The sequence below is a fragment of the Alnus glutinosa genome, chromosome 1, assembly GCF_958979055.1.
Source record: "Alnus glutinosa chromosome 1, dhAlnGlut1.1, whole genome shotgun sequence".
In the NCBI taxonomy this organism is placed as follows: Eukaryota; Viridiplantae; Streptophyta; class Magnoliopsida; order Fagales; family Betulaceae; genus Alnus; species Alnus glutinosa.
Window position 1 is genome coordinate 22,971,118 of NC_084886.1, and position 21,305 is coordinate 22,992,422.

Here is a 21,305-nt window from a genome sequence, read left to right on the forward strand (position 1 = left end):
GCGCAAGGAATGATTTGCAGAATCATGTAAGGCACGATTTGCAGAATCATGCAAGACACGATTTTCAGTGTCATGCAAGGCAGGGTTGACTGCTATCTTAACACCTCCAATAGCATTCACAGAAGATGATGAAGAAGGGGTCTCAAATCCTCACAATGACCCTTGGTGGTGGTGCTAACTATCGCCAACTGTGTGGTAAGAAAGATCTTGGTAGACATCGGCAACAACGCAAACATACTCTACTTGGCAGTGTACGATCAAACGAAACTAGGGAGAGACAAGTTGCAAACAGTAAACTCTCTGTTGGTGGGGTTCTCATGAGAATGAGTATACCCTATGGGGTCCATTACATTACCGTTCAATCCCTCGCAACAGGTAATGACGATGTCTATTTTCTTCGTTATTGATAGCCCCTCGGCTTACAACACCATCGTGGGCCAGACGACTCTCAACAGCATAAAGGCAGTCACGTCTGTAGGTAGGAGGTTACTAACTTTTTCAACTCTTTATGTGAGTGGGCCTCTATGCAATTTGGATATTAGGCTTTGGGTTGGATATGTTTGGCCACCTTTTAAAGCCTTTTTTTTCTTCTCCATTTTGGGTGGCCAACCACCCCCAAAACCACTTTCTTATGGCCGAGAGGGTGGTCGGTCTACTTGAAGCACCCCTTTGAGAGGGTTGGACACCCAACCACATAAGGGGTGATCCGGTCACTCCTTTTTTTTTTTTTTTTTTTTTTTTTTTGCATTTTTAGTGCTTATGCTGTTTAATCCAAATCGTTCATTTAAATAGATGACCGCGATGGACCACTCCTTAAACTTCTTTTGGCTTTTTATATTTCCGTTTTTCAAAAAATGTGTGTATGGCTCAATCAACGGCCTATATTGAAGGAATTGCATGCTTCATCTCAAAGGAAAATTACAGGACCTCAATTATAGGGTGCAGAGGCTGTGCATTGAAACGAACAGTTTGGGTTTGAAAGAGTATAGCAAAGAAAGTATACTTCCATGATCATATCATATATCTTATTTATTTAATTTTTAAGTCCTTTTGACAAAATAAATTCAAAATTTCAGACGCAAAAATGCACACTCTCCTCCCTTCCTGTCGAGTAATGATACATGTTTAATTCTCATTCCACATAAGTTGATTAGTATGAGAGTATAATAGAAGTTAAGTATTTAAAACTATTTATTTATAGTTTTCACATATTTTGATTTGAGTAATGCTACATATTTTTTGTCTCACTTTTATACTAATGGACTGATGTGATAGTGCTCATCAACTCTTAGATCACTTTTTATTATTATTATTTTTTTAGAATTGATATACACTGCTTCATCATCATAGTAATATAAAAGTGAGTTAGTTAATGAGTATTTAGAATGAAAAATGCTTTACTTTTCAAAAGTAGTTCCCAAATGATGTATCACTATCTTATGAAATGGTGACATATTTTCTAAAAAGATGTGATATTTTTACATTTTATATATATCTCTTGTACATTTCATTTTTAAATTTACATTTAGATTTATGGGACCCACATTAGGCTACACAAATTCAATGATGGATTTGAAACTTGATTGTATGTAGATGTATGAAAAATATCTTTTTTTAAAAAAAGAAAAGAAAAGAAAGAAGGATAACTTATCGAGAGAAACTCCCAATAGTTTATAGAGAGAGAGAGAGCGTACAAAGAGTCTTTGTGGCGTGGGGGAAGGGAGGTTTCACGCCTCTCTTCTCCCCACGATGTTTTTTATGACCTTCTAGAAGGTCTTTTGTTTTTCCCCATGGTTAGATCCATGGGTGTTTTGTCTTCTAACCTTTAGGGTTTTGGAGTGGTTGTCCTCTCTGGTTTGTAGAACCAATAAAGAATGTTTTTGTTTTGTGTTTTGGTTGTGTTTTTCTAGCAAGAATGGCAAGCAAGAGAAGTTCATTTGGGGAGAGATTTTCTGGCCGTGCTTCAAATCATTTTCGTCGCTAGATTTGTGCCCATCCGCCGGGCCTTTTGGGACACGCGCCTCTCAGTGGAGTTCGCCGTCGCTCTTCGGTCCTACAACCTTTAACCACGACTATGTGGGTTTCCGGTGGTCGGCGCGTGACCTGCATGTGCCAAGGTTCTCCTTCTCTGTTTCTGCACGTGTGGGTCATATGCTTATTTTCTTGGTCTTGGTCGGTGGTGGGGATGGTTTCCGGCGGTCGGTTGTCACTGGGGTGGTGTTTGTGTACAAAACGCGCTGGGACTGGGGAGGATTTTCATACGACGGCTTGTTTGATGTTTTTGTTGTGTATTTGTTTGTTGTAGTGCTCCTTGTATTGTTTTTATTTATTTATTTATTCTTTAAGTGTGTCTATGGGTTTTCATATATTACTGGTCTGTTTTAGGGCTTGTTTTGCCCGGATCAGCATTCTCATATTTAGGAATGGTGCTTAATTGTAGAGAATGTCTCAAATGCCTGATCTTGTAATATTTGCTTATTTGTAGGCGACACCAAAGTCAAATTTTTTTGGCTTAGTGGGTAGTGTGCGTTTGTACTTCTAGTTATTGTAATGTGCCCTCGGGCCTGTTGGTTATTAATGCAAGGAGTCATGAGCTTATTTGTTCCAAAAAAAAAAAAAAAAAAAAAAAACTTACACATTACAAGACACATACGATAGGACCCATGTGAGGAAGGAAATATTGGGCTTGTTTGTTTAGTGCCGGTACATTACAGGGTAGTGCTTGTTACTATAGATATACTTTTTTTTTTTTTTTTTTTTTTTTTTTTTTTTTTTCACTTTTTCAAATTTTCAATAACAATCAACATCAAAACATTATCACTTTTTATATCACATCAATAATTTTTTATTATTATTCAAATAAAAAAATTCACTATAATACAAATTTTTTTACTTTTTTATACAAATTCTTTTTTTTATATCACATCATCACTTTTTACTAATTCTAAAATTAACAACCCACTATTATGTACTGTTATGTTCTTTTGCCAATTTTTTTCCCAACTTCTCTGCTCGACTCCCGCCAAAATGTCATGATCGGCCGCGAAATTTCCCTTTCCTTATATTCCCAAAACGACTAGTTTCTTCCCCTCACCCAGCCTCCAAAGCCATTTCCTGCCTACGAAGCCTTCGCTCAATGACTCTCGTCTTCAACGCCTTCAAGTCCTCCAATCTCATCTCCTGGAAACGTGTACTCTCTCTCTCTCTCTCTCTCTCCAAAGAGACTATAAAATTCAAGTCATTCTGTAATTAAAAATAAAAAATAAAACTGAAAATTCAAAGTTTAATTTATCCCCTAGTTTTCCAATATTTTCTCAGCAACCAAACAGGAACTCAGTTTTACTCTGATTTTCACATTTATCTTTACCGTGTGTGATATACGTGTATTTGATCACAGACTGGCAGGCTTCAGCAAACCCTAGCTGGATGCATAGAGCGGACTGGGAAGACTCTGCACTCCGGCGAGGTTTCCACTGTGAAACTATGGCCTGAGCTCGCCGGCAAAGGGAGGTATTTCGATTTCCGGTCCAATTTGATTCCAGCGTCCGTCAATTTTGCCGAAGAATCGCCTCTCTGTACCACACTCTGCAAGAATGGGTTCAGAGTTCGAACCATTGAGCACTTGCTCTCGGCATTGGAGGCCATCGGTGTTGATAATTGCAGGATTGAAATACAGAAGTCGGATCCTGAAGATCACGCCGTCGAGGTTGGTACCTTGATTTTGTTAAGATTTCTTCAATGGATTCAATAAGTACAAATTTAAGCTTGCTTTATCTCTAGCTTATGCCTTTTAGGATTCGGCTCTGGAGGAGGATACAAATTCCTGGTTTCTTTTTTGATTATTTATTTTTCTCAATCTCACTTATGGATCTTGTAGGTGGTAAATGTGAATTTGGAATTATTAGACTGTGAATATGTGTGTACAATCAGTTTGCATTTAGGGGCTTGTTGAATTTTTGTGCCCTCTAATTTTGAATTTGACGTTAGATTTCATTTCGAATTTTCTCCTTGAAATCTATCTGTCTTTGTTGAAATCTTATTAAATGGACCCTCAATTTTTTTTCCAAGAACAGCAGGAAGTGTTGCCATTCTTTTGGAGTTTAGAATTTGGTGAATAGGGCTGATAAGTTTGGTTGTTGGATTCTCTGTTTCCTAGTAAGTGGTTTTTGTTATGGCATAAATTGTCAATAACTGTTTCTGTAGAGGATGTTTCGATGTAATTAGATTATGTCATGCTCTTAAATTTGTCATATGTATTTCTCTCCATTTGTTGAAGCCAGTTCTCTCATAAAACTTGGTGAAACAGCTTTTAACTGTATTTTCTTTGGTGGAAGAATCAGTTAAAATTTATAAATTTTAAGAGAATGTGTAAATTATGGACAGATTGCATATGAAGCAGAGAGGGAATCTTTGTGTGTGTGTGTCTGCTTCCCAATTTACAGAGGATCAATTTGTTGTTGAGAGAGAGAAAATCAATCATTGAATATGATAAAATATTGGAACTGATGTAATCATGTATTTGATTTTATAATAGGAACTTTTAGTATTTGGATGAAGGCCACCGAGGGTTTTGGGTGTTGTTGGGTTTTGGGGTTTTTGAGGATTTTTTTGGGTTTTGCATTATGGGCTAGCTGGGTTCTTCCTTTGTATACTCCCTGTGTACTAAGGGGCGCCTTACGCTTTTTTAATGAAATTCCTATTACTTATCAAAAAAAAAAAAAAAAAAAAGTATTTGGATGAAGGCCAACAACTGGTAATGCTTGAACATGATAATGGAAGACTCATAGTGCCAATAAATGCCCAAACAGGTTCCGATCTTTGATGGCTCTGCAAAAGAATGGGTAAAGGCGATAGAACTAGTTGGGTTAAAGGTGGCCACAGATCAGTTTGGCAATGGTTGTGAAAAAATGGCACCTTATGTGAATGAACCAATGCATGTGTGGAGGAGTGATTCTTTTGTTGCTGCATTCCCTTCTCAAAAGATTCACATAACTTATGGGATTGACTTTCCACAGGTATGCTTTTTGCTGGACTGTCAATTTCTGTTTTCTGAAGCACAGAATTTGAAAATTGAGAAGCTTGCTGCCGCTTCTTTGTGTTATTATCATATTTTTCCTTTTGGATTCTAGCACATATGAATCTTATTACAGCTTCTTATCTCTTTATTTGTTACCCCTATTGTACAGCGACCACACATTAAACAAATGGGATGGCTATCAATGATCAGTGCATTATTCCTGTCATTTTCTGCATGTGCAATGGGAAAAATTTGTAGGTTGATTGGGTTGATACAAGTTTTGGGAATTTACCTTGAATAGCACTTAATGGTTGAATTCAGCATTTCTAAGTTTGAAATAGGACTAACTATCAGCAAATTTTGGTGAAGTGCCCTTGCGTGTTATTGTTATAATAAGCTTATATTCTTGTTTAGCTAGGTTGAATTTTGTTAGACAATGAAAGCTTAAAACCTGGAGATATCAATGAACCAAAATAAAATGATACACTTTAAAGTGTTGTCACAGGCTTTTCACTTATAGAACTTGGCGATTCTTATAATCAGTTGTCAAATAAAATACTTAACGTAGACTAGAGAGAACCCACTTGTTTTTCTTCTTGAGATTTAGTAAGGTTGCTGCAATGCCTGGCAAGGGATTTGGTACTCAAGAATGGTGGAAATGTGATTGGGTTGATTTAGAAGACCCGGAACAGATTTATGAATGTCAATTTTAAGTATTCAATAGCAGTGTTCCAAGTAATAGAGATGAGGTTGAGTTGTCTTAATTCCTAGGAGTATCTAATACCTCACTCTTTTTTTTTTTTTTTTTGTTGTATTATAGGTACATGCTATTGGCTGCCAGTGGTTTTCTGCCGTTTCCCTGGACAATTATTTTTATTCTGAACAGATAGCTTCATCAAGAACCTTCTGCGTTCATGAGGAGGTTTGATTTATTATTTCCTGATTCCTCTCATAGTTTGATATTTTGCTTTTGAAGTAGCATGAAAGTGACTTTATAATCAGTTAAAAAAAAAACTGTGACATTGAGGTCTCTTTTTCTTTCTGATTTTTTATTTTTTAATTGTAATTGAAGTAATGGTTGTATTTGACACCTGAGCTACTTTCAGTGTGGTTGGAAGCAATGTAAAGAGAAGTTCTCTCTTATGAAAAAAAGTACTGAATTTATGTCTAGAAAAGCAAGGTGGCATAATAAACTCCAAATGTATAATTGTCTTTCATAATTTATATATGAATGACTCTATACAGTGCAAAGGATCATATATTAATTGTGATTTTGAAAAGAAAAACAGCTGTTTACCTGCATATTGCGAATTCTTGTAACAGAGAAATTGCTTAATGTTATAGGGTGGAAATGAATCAGAGTTATTTGGCAAGAGGTATCTATTAATAATATGTTTTAGAAGCCATAGTTCCCTCAACTTGTGCCTCATAATGCAGTGAGCCCTTTCTCGTTGCCAATGATGACATGTATATCATTGCATACGCCCAAGCTCAATATAACTTGTGATTTGTTCGAGAATGAGATGATATGCATGCATGCTTATGGAGTTTGTTTTTTCAACAGACTACTGTTTCTGCATTCCTTTTTCTCTTGTCCAAGTTAGGATCTCTACAAACTACATCCAAATCTTTTTAAGTAATATAATTGTGACTCTATTTCTATATGTTGTATTGGAAGAATCAAATAAGTGAAACATATTACGATTTAATCAAATCTAGTTTGTTGGTTCCTGTTCACCGTGTTTGGAAACAGGTTCCTCTTTGTGTTTTGTGGGGCTTGTGGCGGGAGAGAAATTCTAGGCTTTTTGAGGATGTGGAGGTTCAGGCTGGGGCTCTTTGTAAAAATATGCTTAATATGTTGTTTTTTTGGGTGTCGGCGAATGGCATGGGTAGTATGTCCTACGCTGATTTTTTACTTTCTTGTTCGTTTCGGTTCTCTAATTAGGGGCTCCTTTGTATACTCCCTGTGTACCAGGGTTGCGCCCCTCTGCGCTTTTTAATGAATTCTTACTTATCAAAAAAAAATATTAGTTCACGTGTTAGCTTCAAATATCCATTTAACGAAGCGGACAACATATTGTCACAAGTATGTGATAGAAGTGTAGAATATTACATCAACAAAGTGCTTCTGGTATTATCAACTTATAAGATTTTTTTTTTTTTTTTAAAACAAGGCTATGCAGTCTATTGGGTAAAGGCAGCAAAACATAGCTAAATATACTACTTTGATATGTTCAGTGATATGTCTGAAGCAAAGTGTGGCCACTTTTTTTCAAGATAGTCTTATATTGTTGAATCTATGTTGCTAATGATAGGTTTACATTGGAAAAGCCTTGCAGGTGGAGAAAATGCGCAATGCTGGACTCATAAAAGGTGGCTCACCAGAAAATGCCATTATTTGTAGGTACATGCTTCATCCATATATACACGACAGCAGTTTTTTCCTCTTAAGTGTGTAGGAAAACTGTTAGGTTCAAACAGGGACATGAGAAGCTTTACACAGCCGTGCAACCTCAGAAATTAGTTTACCTCCAATCTTCATTACATACTTGATCCTAATTTCTTCTGCAGTGCCAGCAAAGGTTGGTTGAACCCCCCACTGCGTTTCCCTGACGAACCTTGTCGCCATAAGGTCTTGGATCTTATTGGTGACCTTTCCCTTTTTGCACAGTTTGGCAGTCAAGGGCTTCCAGTAGCACACATAGTGGCTTACAAGGCATGTATCTTGCTAAACTTTTTCTTCCCTGTTTTGGATGTTATAATTTGTTGATAATTGATTAATAATCTATCAAGTTCGAATGTGGTATGCTTTTGCACTTCAACATAAAAATTGGGACTTCTACTAGATTCAGACTGTGGAGACAAGGACATGACTAACACCTTATTTTGTACGTTTACACTGTTCACATTGTTATATGTTTTTTTTTAAGAACTTCATTTAGCTGTCTATAGTAGGAAATCCATGATCCCTTTTAGGGGTGGGCAAATTATCCGCCTACCGACCGCTTACTGAACCGAACCGAACCGCCATCGACTGCCTACCGACTTTAACCGACTAATTTCGGTTCGGTAGTCGGTATAAAATTTTATTCCGAAAGCCGGATCGGCAGCCGAACCGAACCAAACCACCTTTTAAGCGGTAGCCGAGCCGAGCCGAACCGCCTTTTAAGCGGTAACCGAACCGAACCGAACCGAATGCTATTCCGACCGATTAACCGAACCAACATAAAACGAAACGACGTTGTTTTAGTAAGAACGAAACGTATGATCATTTTTTTTTTTTTTTTTTTCCTTTAAAAAAATCAAAACGACGTTGTTTCATTACCCATTTTAACCGAATGTTAACCGATTTAACCGACTTAACCGACCGCCTATTAACCGCCTTACCGACTTAACCGACCGCTTATTAATCGCTTAACCGACTTAACCGACCACCTATTAACCGCTTGACCGACTTAACCGAAATAAATTCACCGACTACATTCCGACAAAAGTCGGTTAACCGACCGAATTAACCGACTTAACCGCCTACCGAACCGACGCCCACCCCTAATCCCTTTTCGGCCACTTTGTCCTGTATTGGGCCATAGTGACAGGACATGCCATCATATCCTCTCCCAAAGTCTTAAACCACATGCTTTTATGCCTACTGGTATCGTTGTGCCTCAAACTAAATCATTTCTTCTTCTGGATGCAGCCAATGGCTACACCATTGTCAATTTTCTTATATCATTACTTAATTTTCACTTCTTGTCTCTTAAATTTATTTATTTATTTTTTTTTTATCATGGCTAACTTTATATGTATCTTGGCTTATGGATACCTTTCTTTGGAGATGTAACATAATGTATGTAGAGTTCTCTCCTCAAGCAATCTAATAAGGCAATCATGTTGCTTCGGAAGTGTTTTACCTTCTTTCATTTCAAATTCTCTCGGTAAAGGTCCTTACTACCTGCCTGACCTTGTTGATGACCTTTCAAATTAAGAACAGTACTCAGAATATCTCAATAACCATGAAATTTATGATGAATAACTTGAGGGCATTTATTTATCTAACGAATAAAATTAGTTTGCTGCTTGATTTGCATCAGAGATCTTTGATATTTTTTCCTTTATTAAGTAGAATCTACGTAGCATGACGTTGAGAAGTGAATTCTCCTTCAGTCGCTACCTGCTTTGATGTTTCTTATGCCTGTAATGAAAAAGACTGGTTGTCAAAACAAGAGAATTTAGGCAGAGTGAGTTTGGGGCCATAGTTTAATGGATCTTAATATTAGAACACCTCTCGCACAAGACTCAAAGTCTCAGCAGGAGTCTTGTGCAGCTCAATCTGTGGAGGTGTCCAACCGGGACTCTACTAAGAAGTTCTCTAATTCTATCCAAAAGCCGAGATATGTTACTTATAGAGTCCTAATGCAATAGTCTCATAACTAGATAAAGATTCCAAGTGTTATAGTTTGAATGTATTTAGAGGTAGAAACCGGTTGCTAGACTAGAGTTAGTGTTTAGCTTAAACTCTGTAATCAAACTCTATATATGATCAATGAATGCTCGGTAAAGAGCACGGTTTCAACTTCCATAATTCCTATGTTTTATCATGGTATCAGAGCAATCTCAAAGACACACGTCTTGAGCTGTGGCTCATTCCGATTCTGAATCCAGTGCTTCTGCCAGTTCGGTGGCTTCCATAGCCACTCAACCTCATCTACCACCTCCCCAACCGCAACCGGTTGTCTTTACCGTACCTAACATGAATCCGAATCTTCATATCAAACTCTCCAAAGGAAACTTTATGGCATGGAAAACTCAGACTCTCGCCTACATCAAAGGATAGGACGCCTACGGCTTTCTTGATGGGTCATCTCAGCCTCCGCCTCAAACGATTCCGAATCCTTCATCTGATGGTGGAGCGCCTGCCACAATTGTCAACCCAGAATTTCTTGCGTGGAACCAGCGTGATCAGATGATACTCAGCATCCTTATATCCACATTAACCGAACCCTACGTGGTTCATGCAGTTGGGAGCGCCACCTCGGCTGCTCTCTGGTCCACTCTGCTTTCCATGTTTGCATCTCAAGCCCGTGCTAGAGTCATGCAAATATATTTTCAGCTTGCCACAGTAAAGAAAGGTAGCAGCTCTATTACAGAATACTTCCAAACCATCAAGACTCTTAGTGACACTCTCGCTGCCGCCGGACAACCTCTCAATGACTTTGAGAGTGTTTCTTTTCTCCTCAAGGGTCTTGGCTCTGAATATGACCCATTTGTGACCTCTGTCACCACCAGGGTTGATCCCTTATCCATTGATGAACTTTATGGTCATCTACTGGCCCACGAGATGCGTTTGGACCAGCAGACCTCTGCCCTTGATATTCCTCCGGCTGCTGCAAATTTTACAAATCGCTCCTTCCCCCCTCGAGGCAGGGGCTATCGTGGCCGTGGAGGAAGACCCTTCAACTGTGGTCGTGGCTATTCTCCCAACAACCGTGGACGTGGATCCTACTTTTCTCCTGATGCTGCTACCGGTTCCCGTCCTACCTGCCAAATTGGGGGAAAATTGGCCACATTGCTTTTCGTTGCTACCATCGCCAGGAGTCTATTCCAGAACAGCAACCACTCCCTTCTCCACAGGCCTACTACTCAACACCAGCATTGCCAGCAGAGGATGTTTGGTATCCGGACACCGGTGCTACACATCATGTCACTAATGAGCTACAGCACCTCAACCTGTCTCGTGAGGAATATCACGGCCAGGATCAGATCCGAGTAGGGGATGGAACAGGTTTGCCTATCTCTCATGTTGGTTCTGCATCATTCATCTTTTCTCGGCGTAAATTTATTCTTAACCAACTCCTTCGTGTTCCATCCATCTCTAAAAATCTTCTTTCAGTTCAAAAATTTGCCTTTGACAACTCTGTCTTTTTTGAATTTCACTCATCTTATTTCTTGATTAAGGACATTCAAACCAGGGCCATCCTCCACCAAGGGCCAACTAAAGATGGCCTCTATCCCCTTCTTCCGTCAGCCAGTTCTTCGTCAATAAAACAAGCCTTTGTCGGTGAACGCACGTCTACAGCTTCATGGCACAAGCGCTTGGGTCATCTTGCTTTTCGCACAGTTCAGCATGTTCTTTCTAAGTTCCACCTTCCAGTTTCTTCAAATAAGGCTTCCTCCCCCTGCTCTGCATGTGCACAAGCCAAGGGTCATCAACAGCCATTTAGTTCTTCTAGTACTTCAATTTGTAGTCCTTTTCAATTAATTTACTCCGATGTATGGGGACCTTCTCCAACATTATCAATAAACGGAAGTCGGTTTTATGTTTCTTTCATTGATGCCTTTAGTCGTTTTACTTGGGTTTTTCCTCTACAAGCCAAATCAGATGTCATGTCTGTCTTCCTTAAATTTCAAGTTATGGTTGAACGACTATTAAACACAAAAATAATCAGTGTACAATCGGACTGGGGGGGTGAATATCGTAACCTCCACTCTTATTTTCAATCTCAAGGCATCACACATCGTATCTCTTGCCCTCATACACACCAACAGCAAGGGTGTGCCGAACGCAAGCATCGCCACTTAATTGACACCACTCTAGCTCTACTGGCCGAGAGTTCTCTCCCTCAAAAATTCTGGGAGGATGCTTGCCTTACCTCCTGTTATCTCATCAACCGAATGCCAACTCCATTGCTCAATAATCAATCCCCCTTTGAAAAACTATTTCATCAAGTCCCTGATTACAAGTTTCTTAAAGTTTTTGGGTGCGCGTGTTTTCCAAATCTCAGACCCTACAACACTCATAAATTCTCCCAACGCTCCACAGAATGCGTTTTTCTTGGATACAGTCAACATCACAAAGGCTATAAATGCCTTCACATAGAATCTGGCCGAGTTTACATCTCTCGGGATGTCATCTTCCATGAATCCCGATTTCCTTATGCTTCTCAAGATTCTGCAACTCCTCCTACTTCACTTCTGTTCAAGCTCCTAATTTTCCTCCTTCTCTTGTCCCTCCACCCGCTCCATCTTCACCACAACCTTCTGCATCACCACCTTCTTCTTCCGATTCCTCTTCTTCCAATTTTGCAGAACCACACGGCTCTTGTTCCAGTTCCTATGAGGAAACTCCTCCTGCCCGAGTACATCCCATGCATACCAGGTCTATGAACAATATAGTTCAGCCACGACAGCTCACAGATGACACTGTCCGATACCCTGCTCCTCGGGGTTTATTAACACAACATGCCTCAGCCTCTCAGAAACCGACCTGTTTCTCAAATGCTGTAGGTATTCCAGAATGGAGAAATGCAATGCAACTTGAGTTTAATGCTCTTCTACATACCCAGACATGGTCTCTTGTACCTCCACATAGCTCCCAAAATCCAGTAGGTTGCAAATGGGTGTTCAAACTGAAAAGGAAGGCCGATGGTTCCATTGAGAGACACAAAGCTCGGCTGGTAGCCAAAGGATTCCATCAACAAGCAGGTGTGGACTATGGAGAAACTTATAGTCCAGTTGTTAAGCCCACAACGATCCGAACAGTGCTGTCCCTTGCATATTCTGCTGGTTGGTCAATGAAACAGATCGATATACAAAATGCTTTTCTTCATGGTCTTTTGTCCGAGGAAGTTCATATGGTTCAGCCACCGGGATTTACCAATCCTAACTTTCCTCATCATGTGTGCAAGCTTCACAAGGCTATATATGGCCTCAAACAGGCGCCTCGAGCCTGGTTTTCCAGGTTAAGTACAAAGCTCATCCAACTTGGTTTTGTCGGGCCCAAGGCCAACTTGTCTCTGTTTCTCTACAAAACACAGTCAGTCACCGTCTTCCTGCTCATTTACGTTGATGACATCATCATCACAGCCTCAGATCCAGCGGCCATCCCAGACTTACTTCACCTCCTTAATGCTGAATTTGCAGTTAAGGATTTGGGTGATTTACACTATTTTCTTGGTGTTGAAGTTCACAAACTGAACTCAGGTCTTCTTCTCTCTCAACGGCGCTATATTATGGATCTTTTAAAGAAGACAAACATGCATGAAGCAAAGCCTATTACTTCTCCAATGGCTTCCTCGTCCGTCCTCTCTGCCTTTTCAGGGGATCCAATGGAAGATCCGTCTCTCTATCGCAGTACAGTCGGCTCCCTACAATATCTATCTCTCACAAGACCAGACTTAAGCTTTGCTGTAAACCGCGTGTGCCAATTCATGCATCGACCACTTAAACCACACTGGCAGGCCGTTAAAAGAATTCTCAGATACTTGCAGTATACACTGTCTCATGGGCTTCTTCTCCATCGCTCATCTTCCAATGTTCTTCAAGCTTACTCGGATGCTGATTGGGCTGGATGTCCAGACGATCGTCATTCCACCGGTGCATATTGTGTTTTTCTTGGTTCAAATTTGGTATCTTGGAGCTCCCGCAAGCAACCCACTGTCTCTTGGTCCTCTACAGAAGCCGAGTATAAAGCTGTTGCAAACACCACAGCTGAACTCTTATGGATCCAGGCACTCCTTCAAGAACTTGGTGTTCGGACCTCCTCACCCCCAACTCTTTGGTGTGATAATATTGGTGCCACCTACATTTCCGTTAATCCGGTATTCCATGCGCGTACCAAGCATGTGGAAATTGATTTCCACTTTGTTCGAGATCGCGTTGCTGATAAGTCATTGGTGGTTCGGTTTGTTCCTAGCTCCGATCAGCTTGCCGATGTCCTTACAAAACCACTTGTTTCGGCCAAGTTTCAACAACTCTGTTTCAAGCTCAACGTGCGATCTCCCCCGTTGAGCTTGCGGGAGGGTATTAGAACACCTCTCGCACAAGACTCAAAGTCTCAGCAGGAGTCTTGTGCAGCTCAATCTGTGGAGGTGTCCAACCGGGACTCTACTAAGAAGTTCTCTAATTCTATCCAAAAGCCGAGATATGTTATAGAGTCCTAATGCAATAGTCTCATAACTAGATAAAGATTCCAAGTGTTATAGTTTGAATGTATTTAGAGGTAGAAACCGGTTGCTAGACTAGAGTTAGTGTTTAGCTTAAACTCTGTAATCAAACTCTATATATGATCAATGAATGCTCGGTAAAGAGCACGGTTTCAACTTCCATAATTCCTATGTTTTATCACTTAATGAGTTCATTTTTTATTTTTTGATGAATAAGAATTTTTTTTTTTAATAAGTAAGAAAAGTTTTATTAAAAAGCATAAGGCGCAACTAAGTACACAGGGAATATACATAGGAACAACCCAGCTAGCCTACAAAACATAACCCAAAAAACCCACAAGGACCTAAGCACCCACAACACCCAAAACCCACATGAAACCCAAAACCCGAAAAACAGATGAGGCCCCCATCAAACATCCAAACCTACCCCGAAGGCGTCACAACCCAACAAACCCCCCAAAACCCACAAGAAAACCCGAACAACCCTAAAAAAAAAAAAAACCCACAATCCCAAAACCCAAACCCGATCCGACTGAAGCGGAAATAAAAAGCAAACCCAAAATTCAAAGGAAAAGCCAGAGTTACAGGGAAAATAAATTGCAGTGACGGTGGCGTTGGAGCGGTGCGGAAACCGTTGGAGACGACAATGGAGAGACGCGTAATCTGCCGTAGAAGCCATTGGAGCGGCACATGTGCGGTGAAAAGGCCCCAAACACCGTAGATCTAACTCCCAAGCTTTAAAATCGCCCTCCGCTACGCGTGCCGAAACGATGCGTGGCGGCCACCCGCAGCAGCGCCGACGGTGGGGAAGAGCCGGAACACGACGGAGAGTCCCCCAGTGAGGCATGTGCGTAGACACCGTAGATCTACAACCTAAGAAACAAAAGAACCCATCAGCCACGCACACCGGCGCGACGGCCATCCACAGAAACGATGTCGACGGTTAAGACCGGAACAAGCCAGCGAGGCCTCGGGCGGGGCGCGTGTGGGCAGAAGATGACCCAACCACCACAGATCTACTCCCAAAAAGTAAAGAAACCCAAAACTAAAAGACCAAAAAGAAGAAGAGAAACCACTAGACCTAGCCTGGAAGAGAACTGGATGAGGAGGAAGGAGGGAGGAGAACCTCACCTCCCTCCTCACTAGACGATATCAGAGGAGAGACCAAAGGGTTTTAGGTTGAGAGGGAGACAAGAGAGGTGACAAAATGAGGAAAACTCCTTGTACAAGATGTTGAGGGGGTGGCGCTTGCTGTCTTGGTCGTCAACCACATGGGCATTGGGCAGTGGGCGTGGGCGTTGTCGACGTGAGCACTGGCTGTTGTGGGGGTGGCACTGGGTGAGTGGGCGTCTTGAGCGTGAGCGTGGATAAGAGATTTAGAAGAGAAGGAAAGAATTCCATAACAACAAACACAAAAAACAACTCTTTAGCATATAAGCTGAACCACGGTGATACTACAAACCAGTATCAACTAACATTTTTTTTTAACAAAACTTCTGCAGAATCATAACAACATTTTGCAGAAGCAACTAACATTCTGCAGAAGCAAATACACTGTAGAATCACCACAACAACCGAAGACCAACCATCCTAAACAAGAAAATTCTGCAGAACCATATAGGCTACAGAAAAATCATCAAACAAACACCAATCTAGAGAAAACCAAAACTACAAGATTCCTGCAGAAACACTGCAGAGCAAGAAACTATTTCAAAACTTCCAATCTGATATTCCAATTGTGACTAAGAGCTTCATTTTCAAGAGTCCTCTTAAACTTCCCTTTCCCCAAAATTCTTGTTCGAATTCCCAAGAAATTCTCCCTAGCATGTTCCTCTGTTTTTGGATGGCTCCCATATCTAGTCTCATTCCAATTCCTCCATATATTATATATTGAAGCACTGAAGACCAATCTACAAATATCAGCCCGTAGAGATTTTCCCTGCCTTTTTTTCTCTCCCTTGACTCACAATATCATCCCAATCTGAGGGAGGATAATTCAAATTACATCACCTCATTCATACAAAAGAATGAAGGACCATCTTGGTTAGTTAACACTTTATAGAACGACTTCACTTCAAACTTATCCCTCTGAAAGCTTCCCTTGTACATCTACTAAATTATCTAATTGTGCAGGCCTTCATCGCCATTCTCCATTCTTCAATACAGTCGAAAGTTTGGCTTTAAGGTTACTATGGGCATCATAGATCACACGAAACCCATACTTCTCAAAAAGAGCACCATCAGGATCCCATCTATCAAACCACATTTGGATATTCTGCCCATTACCCACTTCAGACTTTAGAAATTCAATCTCTAGCACTTTCCCTCAACTTTAAAATTTTCCTCCAACTCCAAATGCTAATCTGAGAATCTCCTATCTTCCAAAAACTTCTTCCTCTTAACAAATTTTCCTTTACCCATGCGACCCAAATAGAGCCAGCATTGGCAAAGATACTCCAAATATTCCTCATAATCGAAGCATGGTTCCATTCCTCAATTCTTTTTAAACCCAATCCTCCTTTCTTCAGCACACACAAGGATTCCCAAGCAAATTTGGGCTTTGCTGCACCTTCATCTTTGCCATTCCATAAAAAGAGATTGAATTTTTGTTCAATGGTTTTGATGATCCTCGTAGGTAAGATAAAGAGACCAGTCCGGTAAACTGGATGCTATAGAGGATAGAGACCAACAGTTGGAGTCTACCCGCAAAGGACAATCTCTTTGAAAACTAAGAATTGATCTTGCCAGTAATTTTATCCAACAAGGCTTAACAATTTGCTGCACTTAATCTGGTAGAGATTAAAGGAACTTCGAGATATCTGACTGGAAAACTGCCTTCTTGCATTCGAGTACACTCCAACAGCCTTTGCTTCATTTGAGATATGATCTTAATGGGTTGATTATAATTCCTTAGGTTCATCATTGTTTCTTCTAAACCCTGTGGTTGATCAAGAACAAGGTTTGATTCAGGGTTCTGATCTGGAAGTGTTTATTGGAGCCAATATAAATATAAGAACTTCATTTCATGTTGGGCTTTTAGAAAAGAAAGGGATAACTTCACAAAAGGGTATCGAACTATACACTTCACAAAAGTGTATCAAAGTTTCCAAACGTTTCACTTAAGGGTACTTCGTTAAGATTTGCTGTTAAATCTTGTCAAAATTCCTAAAATACTCCTATGTTTATTTTTTTAAAATTTTTTAGGAATAACTTCACAAAATGGTATCGATTTATCGGCCGTTTTGACAGAAGAATACCAAATTATCAAAACTCTCGAACCGAGGTATTTATGTATAAAAAAAAAAAATCGTCACTAAAGGGTATTACATCTGGTTTTGGTGTTAAAACCAGACGGAATCCCAATCATGTGACTAACACGTACCGTTATGCCCCTTCTTCTTGTCCACGTATTTTCTTCTTTCAAAGGATAATGCCCATGTCTTCGGGATGTGGTGCCAGCTCCGGTGGTGCAACCAGATCTCGCCGGAGGTGGAGCACTGGCCGTTCACGTCAGAGGAGGACCAGACAGATAACAGCAGTGGACCACACCATTGACTCATACATGCTCTGTTTATGGTCGTAGGAGTGGACCACACCATTCAGCAAAGTATGAGGTGAAACAAATTTTGCTCTATGTTTCTGTGTATGGTGTGCCAGAACTTGATTTGGGGAAGCATCGGATTGATCTCACGAGGCTGCTGCCCCCGACTTTGGAGGAATTAGAGGAGGAGAAGAGCTCAGGGACATGGACCACGAGTTTTAAATTGTCAGGAAAGGCTAACGGTGCTATGATGAATGTTAGTGTTGGATATTTAGTGATTGGTGATAATCCTAGTGCACCTGGAAATCCTGAGGTGTTGAGTTCAAGGCAGAATAGTCGGAGTATGGCTAAGGCAGAGATGACACTTGGTCAAGGTGGTGGCTGGAGCAGAATGCACCGTGCAGAAAGTCTTCCTGGCATTACAAACCAGTTGTATCGTGCTGCATCACGGTCGGTCGAGAATGTAAAAGATCTTCATGAGGTTTTGCCAATATTAAGGTCGGAACTTGCCAGTTCAGTAGATATTCTATATCGAAAATTTGATGACGACAAGTTGGATTGTCCAGTTGATAAGCCTGAACTTAATGCTTTTACTGAACATATTGAGCCCACCAGACCAAATTCCAATCCTTGGTCTGAATCTGGTAAAGAAAATGTTGAAACTGAGTGTGAATATGAAGAGTTTTCTGTAATTGAATAGGGAATAGAATTGTCGTCAAAGGAGTCTCTGGAATCGAAGGAAGTAGTTGTAAGTAGAAAGTCCTGATGTTGAAGTTGACACTGGTGTACAGGTAGCACTTGAGGAGAGCACTGAGCTTGATTGCGAGATTGTTCAGAGCAAGATATATCCGGTGTATTTCAGGGCCATGGCTTGTAGCATTGCGATAGCTTTGTTGGGGCTGGTGGACAACCAAGAGATGAGAAAACAGAGCTCTAGAATTGCAGATGAAGTTCATGAATTCTTGGAAGGTGTGGTGACAAAGGAGCATTTCTTGGGGCTCATAAATCTCTTGGTGTTATTCTTTACAGAGAAAGGTATCTCGTCTTGCTTCTATTGCAAATGAAGAAGAGAGCACATGTATATGGCAGAGAGCAATGGCAGAGGCTAGCGGATTGTAGTTCCTCTGTTTTAGCTTCATAAAACAGAGTGGGTTATAACCTGGTGCCTTTCCCATCTGAAACTGAGCCCAAGCTTGATGTTCAACTGCCCTCCATGCCTCTTTTAAGGTACGATGAAAGAAAATGGTTAAGTTCATAATATTGATCCTAAAGTTCCAGCCATAGAGCAGCAAGAGAGTTTGATAGACAGTTGTTTGGCTCATGTGGAAGAAGGGATTTCTCAGAAGGATAGTTCTGTGCCAGATATTGGGAACTTGGAATGCAACAAGGAAGAACTCGTGAATGTATAAGACCTGAAAAGCTACAAAAAAAAAAAAAAAAAAAAATGCCCAATCGCTCTAAAAGAATTAATTTCAAAAATAAATAATACCTTCGGCTGTCAATAAGTCAGTCTATGAACAATCCAACAAATAGGGGCAGGTGAAGGTTGGAAAACTTTTCATCAAAATCTGTTGCTGCTTTCACTTACAGAAATAGGTGCCTTCAGGCTTCATCATATGGGAGCTTCTGCCACTGATATCAAGCCCCTGCAACCGCCAATAGGATCCTGCTGCAAAATTTCTGTGTAGGCATATGAGTGGGCTGCAGCAAGCAGAGGCTAATGAGGTGTTGACATGTTAGACTGGAATGGATGAAATTGTGGCATTTCCATGTTTTGGGGGTCACGCGGCTGTGAGAAGAACAATCTGCATGTGTGCGTGGAGAGTGGGTCCATACGTGTCTATAGGTCCAGCTTGAAGAGTTGTGTTTACATGCATGTTGGTGAGGGGCAAAACGGGTTGTTAGGTTAAAATAATCACGTGGAGGTCATGTGATTGGAATTCCGTCTAGTTTTAATGCCAAAACCAGACGGAATACTCTTTAGTGATGGTTTTTGATATATAAATACCCTGATTCGAGAGTTTTGATAATTTGGTATCATTCCGTCAAAACGGTCAATAAATCGATACCCTTTTGTGAAGTTATCCCAAAATTTTATAAATTTTTTGAAAGATTCTGGCATGGGTATCTTTGCAAATTTCATTAAATTCTGACTAACATCTAAATCCTACCATTTTTTTTTTCGTAGAAAGAGAAAAATGAGCATTTTGAAAATTTTTAGTAGGATTTAACAGCAAATCCTAATGGAGTGCCCTTAAGTAAGACGTTTAGAAATTTGGATACACTAATTTGAGACGTTTGATAGTTTAGTACCATTTTCTCAAAACGGTGTATAGTTCGATATTCTTTTGTGAAGTTATCCCAAAAAGAAATTAAAAGTAGCGTAACAGTTAAATAAAATACAATTCCTCGCACTGATGGCCATTAGATTTTCCTGTCGTTTTCATTCTCCAGCTTGTAAAGTATTATTGTTATTCTCCTCGGATTAATGCTGGTGGTGAGCTTTTAATTAACCTCGCGAATATCACAATTTTCGTTTTATAACTTCTGCAAAGCTTCAGCACAATGTATTGCAATCCACTTCTTCCTGTTTCAACTTTCAACAGCTTCGTTGTCTGAAAGCTCATGGAAAAGAAGAATTTGTGTTAATTATATTTGTAAAAGTTTGTTCTACTCTCAAATTTGCTTTGTGCTTATGATCTAATGGTTACAATTTATAAGCTGTTCAATCAAGTTTCTGAGTTTTTTTTTGCATGTGATACAGGCTGGCCATGCACTGCATGCTGATTTGGTACGGCGGCTATCAGGAAAGATTTAAATGCTTACTATGTTACTGGCGGCTGGCGCTCGTCCAAAAGAGTTGATTTACCATTTAGGCCTCCATTATTTGTTTCGAGGTTTGGCTCATACGAGAACTTAACAAATATTTCATATATTTTCATTCAATCATATTAATTTATAAATATAAACTTTTATTTACAACTCAAAAATATTAATCTAAAACACTAAAAAATTTACCAAAAAATTATGGTTAATTAAAATATACAAATATTGACGAACAATGATAATATATTTTTGTATAATTTGAGGAGTTGCAAGAAAAAGAGAGACGAGGAAGAGGAATTGTAGAGAAAGTGAAAATAGAAGGCCTTCGAGGGTGGAATTGAAATCCATTGCAATTGTCTATTCATATGTTTGCAATTTGGGCATGCAATTTTTTGAGAAGACCTTTGTGAGTCCACTTGTCTGAGCAGATATTTGGACTGACCGAGACTTTCTTGGGTAGGTAGGTGTCCTATAACGGGCCATTTAACAATTGCCTAGCCGGGAGTGGGAGAGCGGTAAAAAATGATTTATGTAGATAAGAAACGTAAACTATTTTATGCCTTATTAATGTTATTTTTCTTGGTCAATTAAACATTTTTAAGTTGACCAATATTTTAAGTTGCGCTAAACGCTAAAAAATAGAAAAAAATCTTTTCTAGAAAATGTTTTATACCGAAATAAAATGGACTTCACAGTTTACATGCATTCAGTAGACGTACATAGCTGACAAGAAAAAAAAGACGTACATAGCTTCTATAACTTGTATTTGGCAACCCACCTTCGTCAAGTACAAGAAGAGCAGAAGCATTGACTCCTTCATGCGTGCTCCTCCACTTGTGATGGGGTGATATAGCTCAGTTAGAGCTCTGCAAATCCCGTAAATGAACTATCACAATTACTATTTCAATCTTTGATGATTGGGAGTTGTATATAGGTAATTTTGGGAAATGCTAAAGATCCTCTCCTTATCACCCTCTTT

The 21,305-nt window shown here is 39.9% G+C and overlaps 1 protein-coding gene across 1 annotated transcript; it reads left to right on the forward strand.

Moving 5' to 3' along the window:
* The first annotated feature begins 3,012 nt into the window (after window positions 1-3,012).
* Window positions 3,013-20,482, forward strand: LOC133858698 (probable UDP-3-O-acyl-N-acetylglucosamine deacetylase 1, mitochondrial). Its single transcript, XM_062294170.1, has 7 exons — window positions 3,013-3,190; window positions 3,398-3,706; window positions 4,809-5,015; window positions 5,838-5,939; window positions 7,357-7,421; window positions 7,589-7,733; window positions 20,265-20,482. The coding sequence occupies exons 1-7, from the start codon at window positions 3,137-3,139 to the stop codon at window positions 20,316-20,318; spliced, it is 936 nt and encodes a 311-aa protein (XP_062150154.1). The 5' UTR covers window positions 3,013-3,136; the 3' UTR covers window positions 20,319-20,482.
* Window positions 20,483-21,305: the final 823 nt, after the last annotated feature.

Coding starts and splice junctions, on each gene's coding strand:
- LOC133858698 (XM_062294170.1), top strand. CDS start 3,137: ATGACTCTCGTCTTCAACGCCTTCAAGTCCTCCAATCTCATCTCCTGG. Junction 3,707..4,808: donor CTGAAGATCACGCCGTCGAG/GTTGGTACCTTG, acceptor ATGCCCAAACAG/GTTCCGATCTTTGATGGCTC. Junction 7,422..7,588: donor GAAAATGCCATTATTTGTAG/GTACATGCTTCA, acceptor TTTCTTCTGCAG/TGCCAGCAAAGGTTGGTTGA.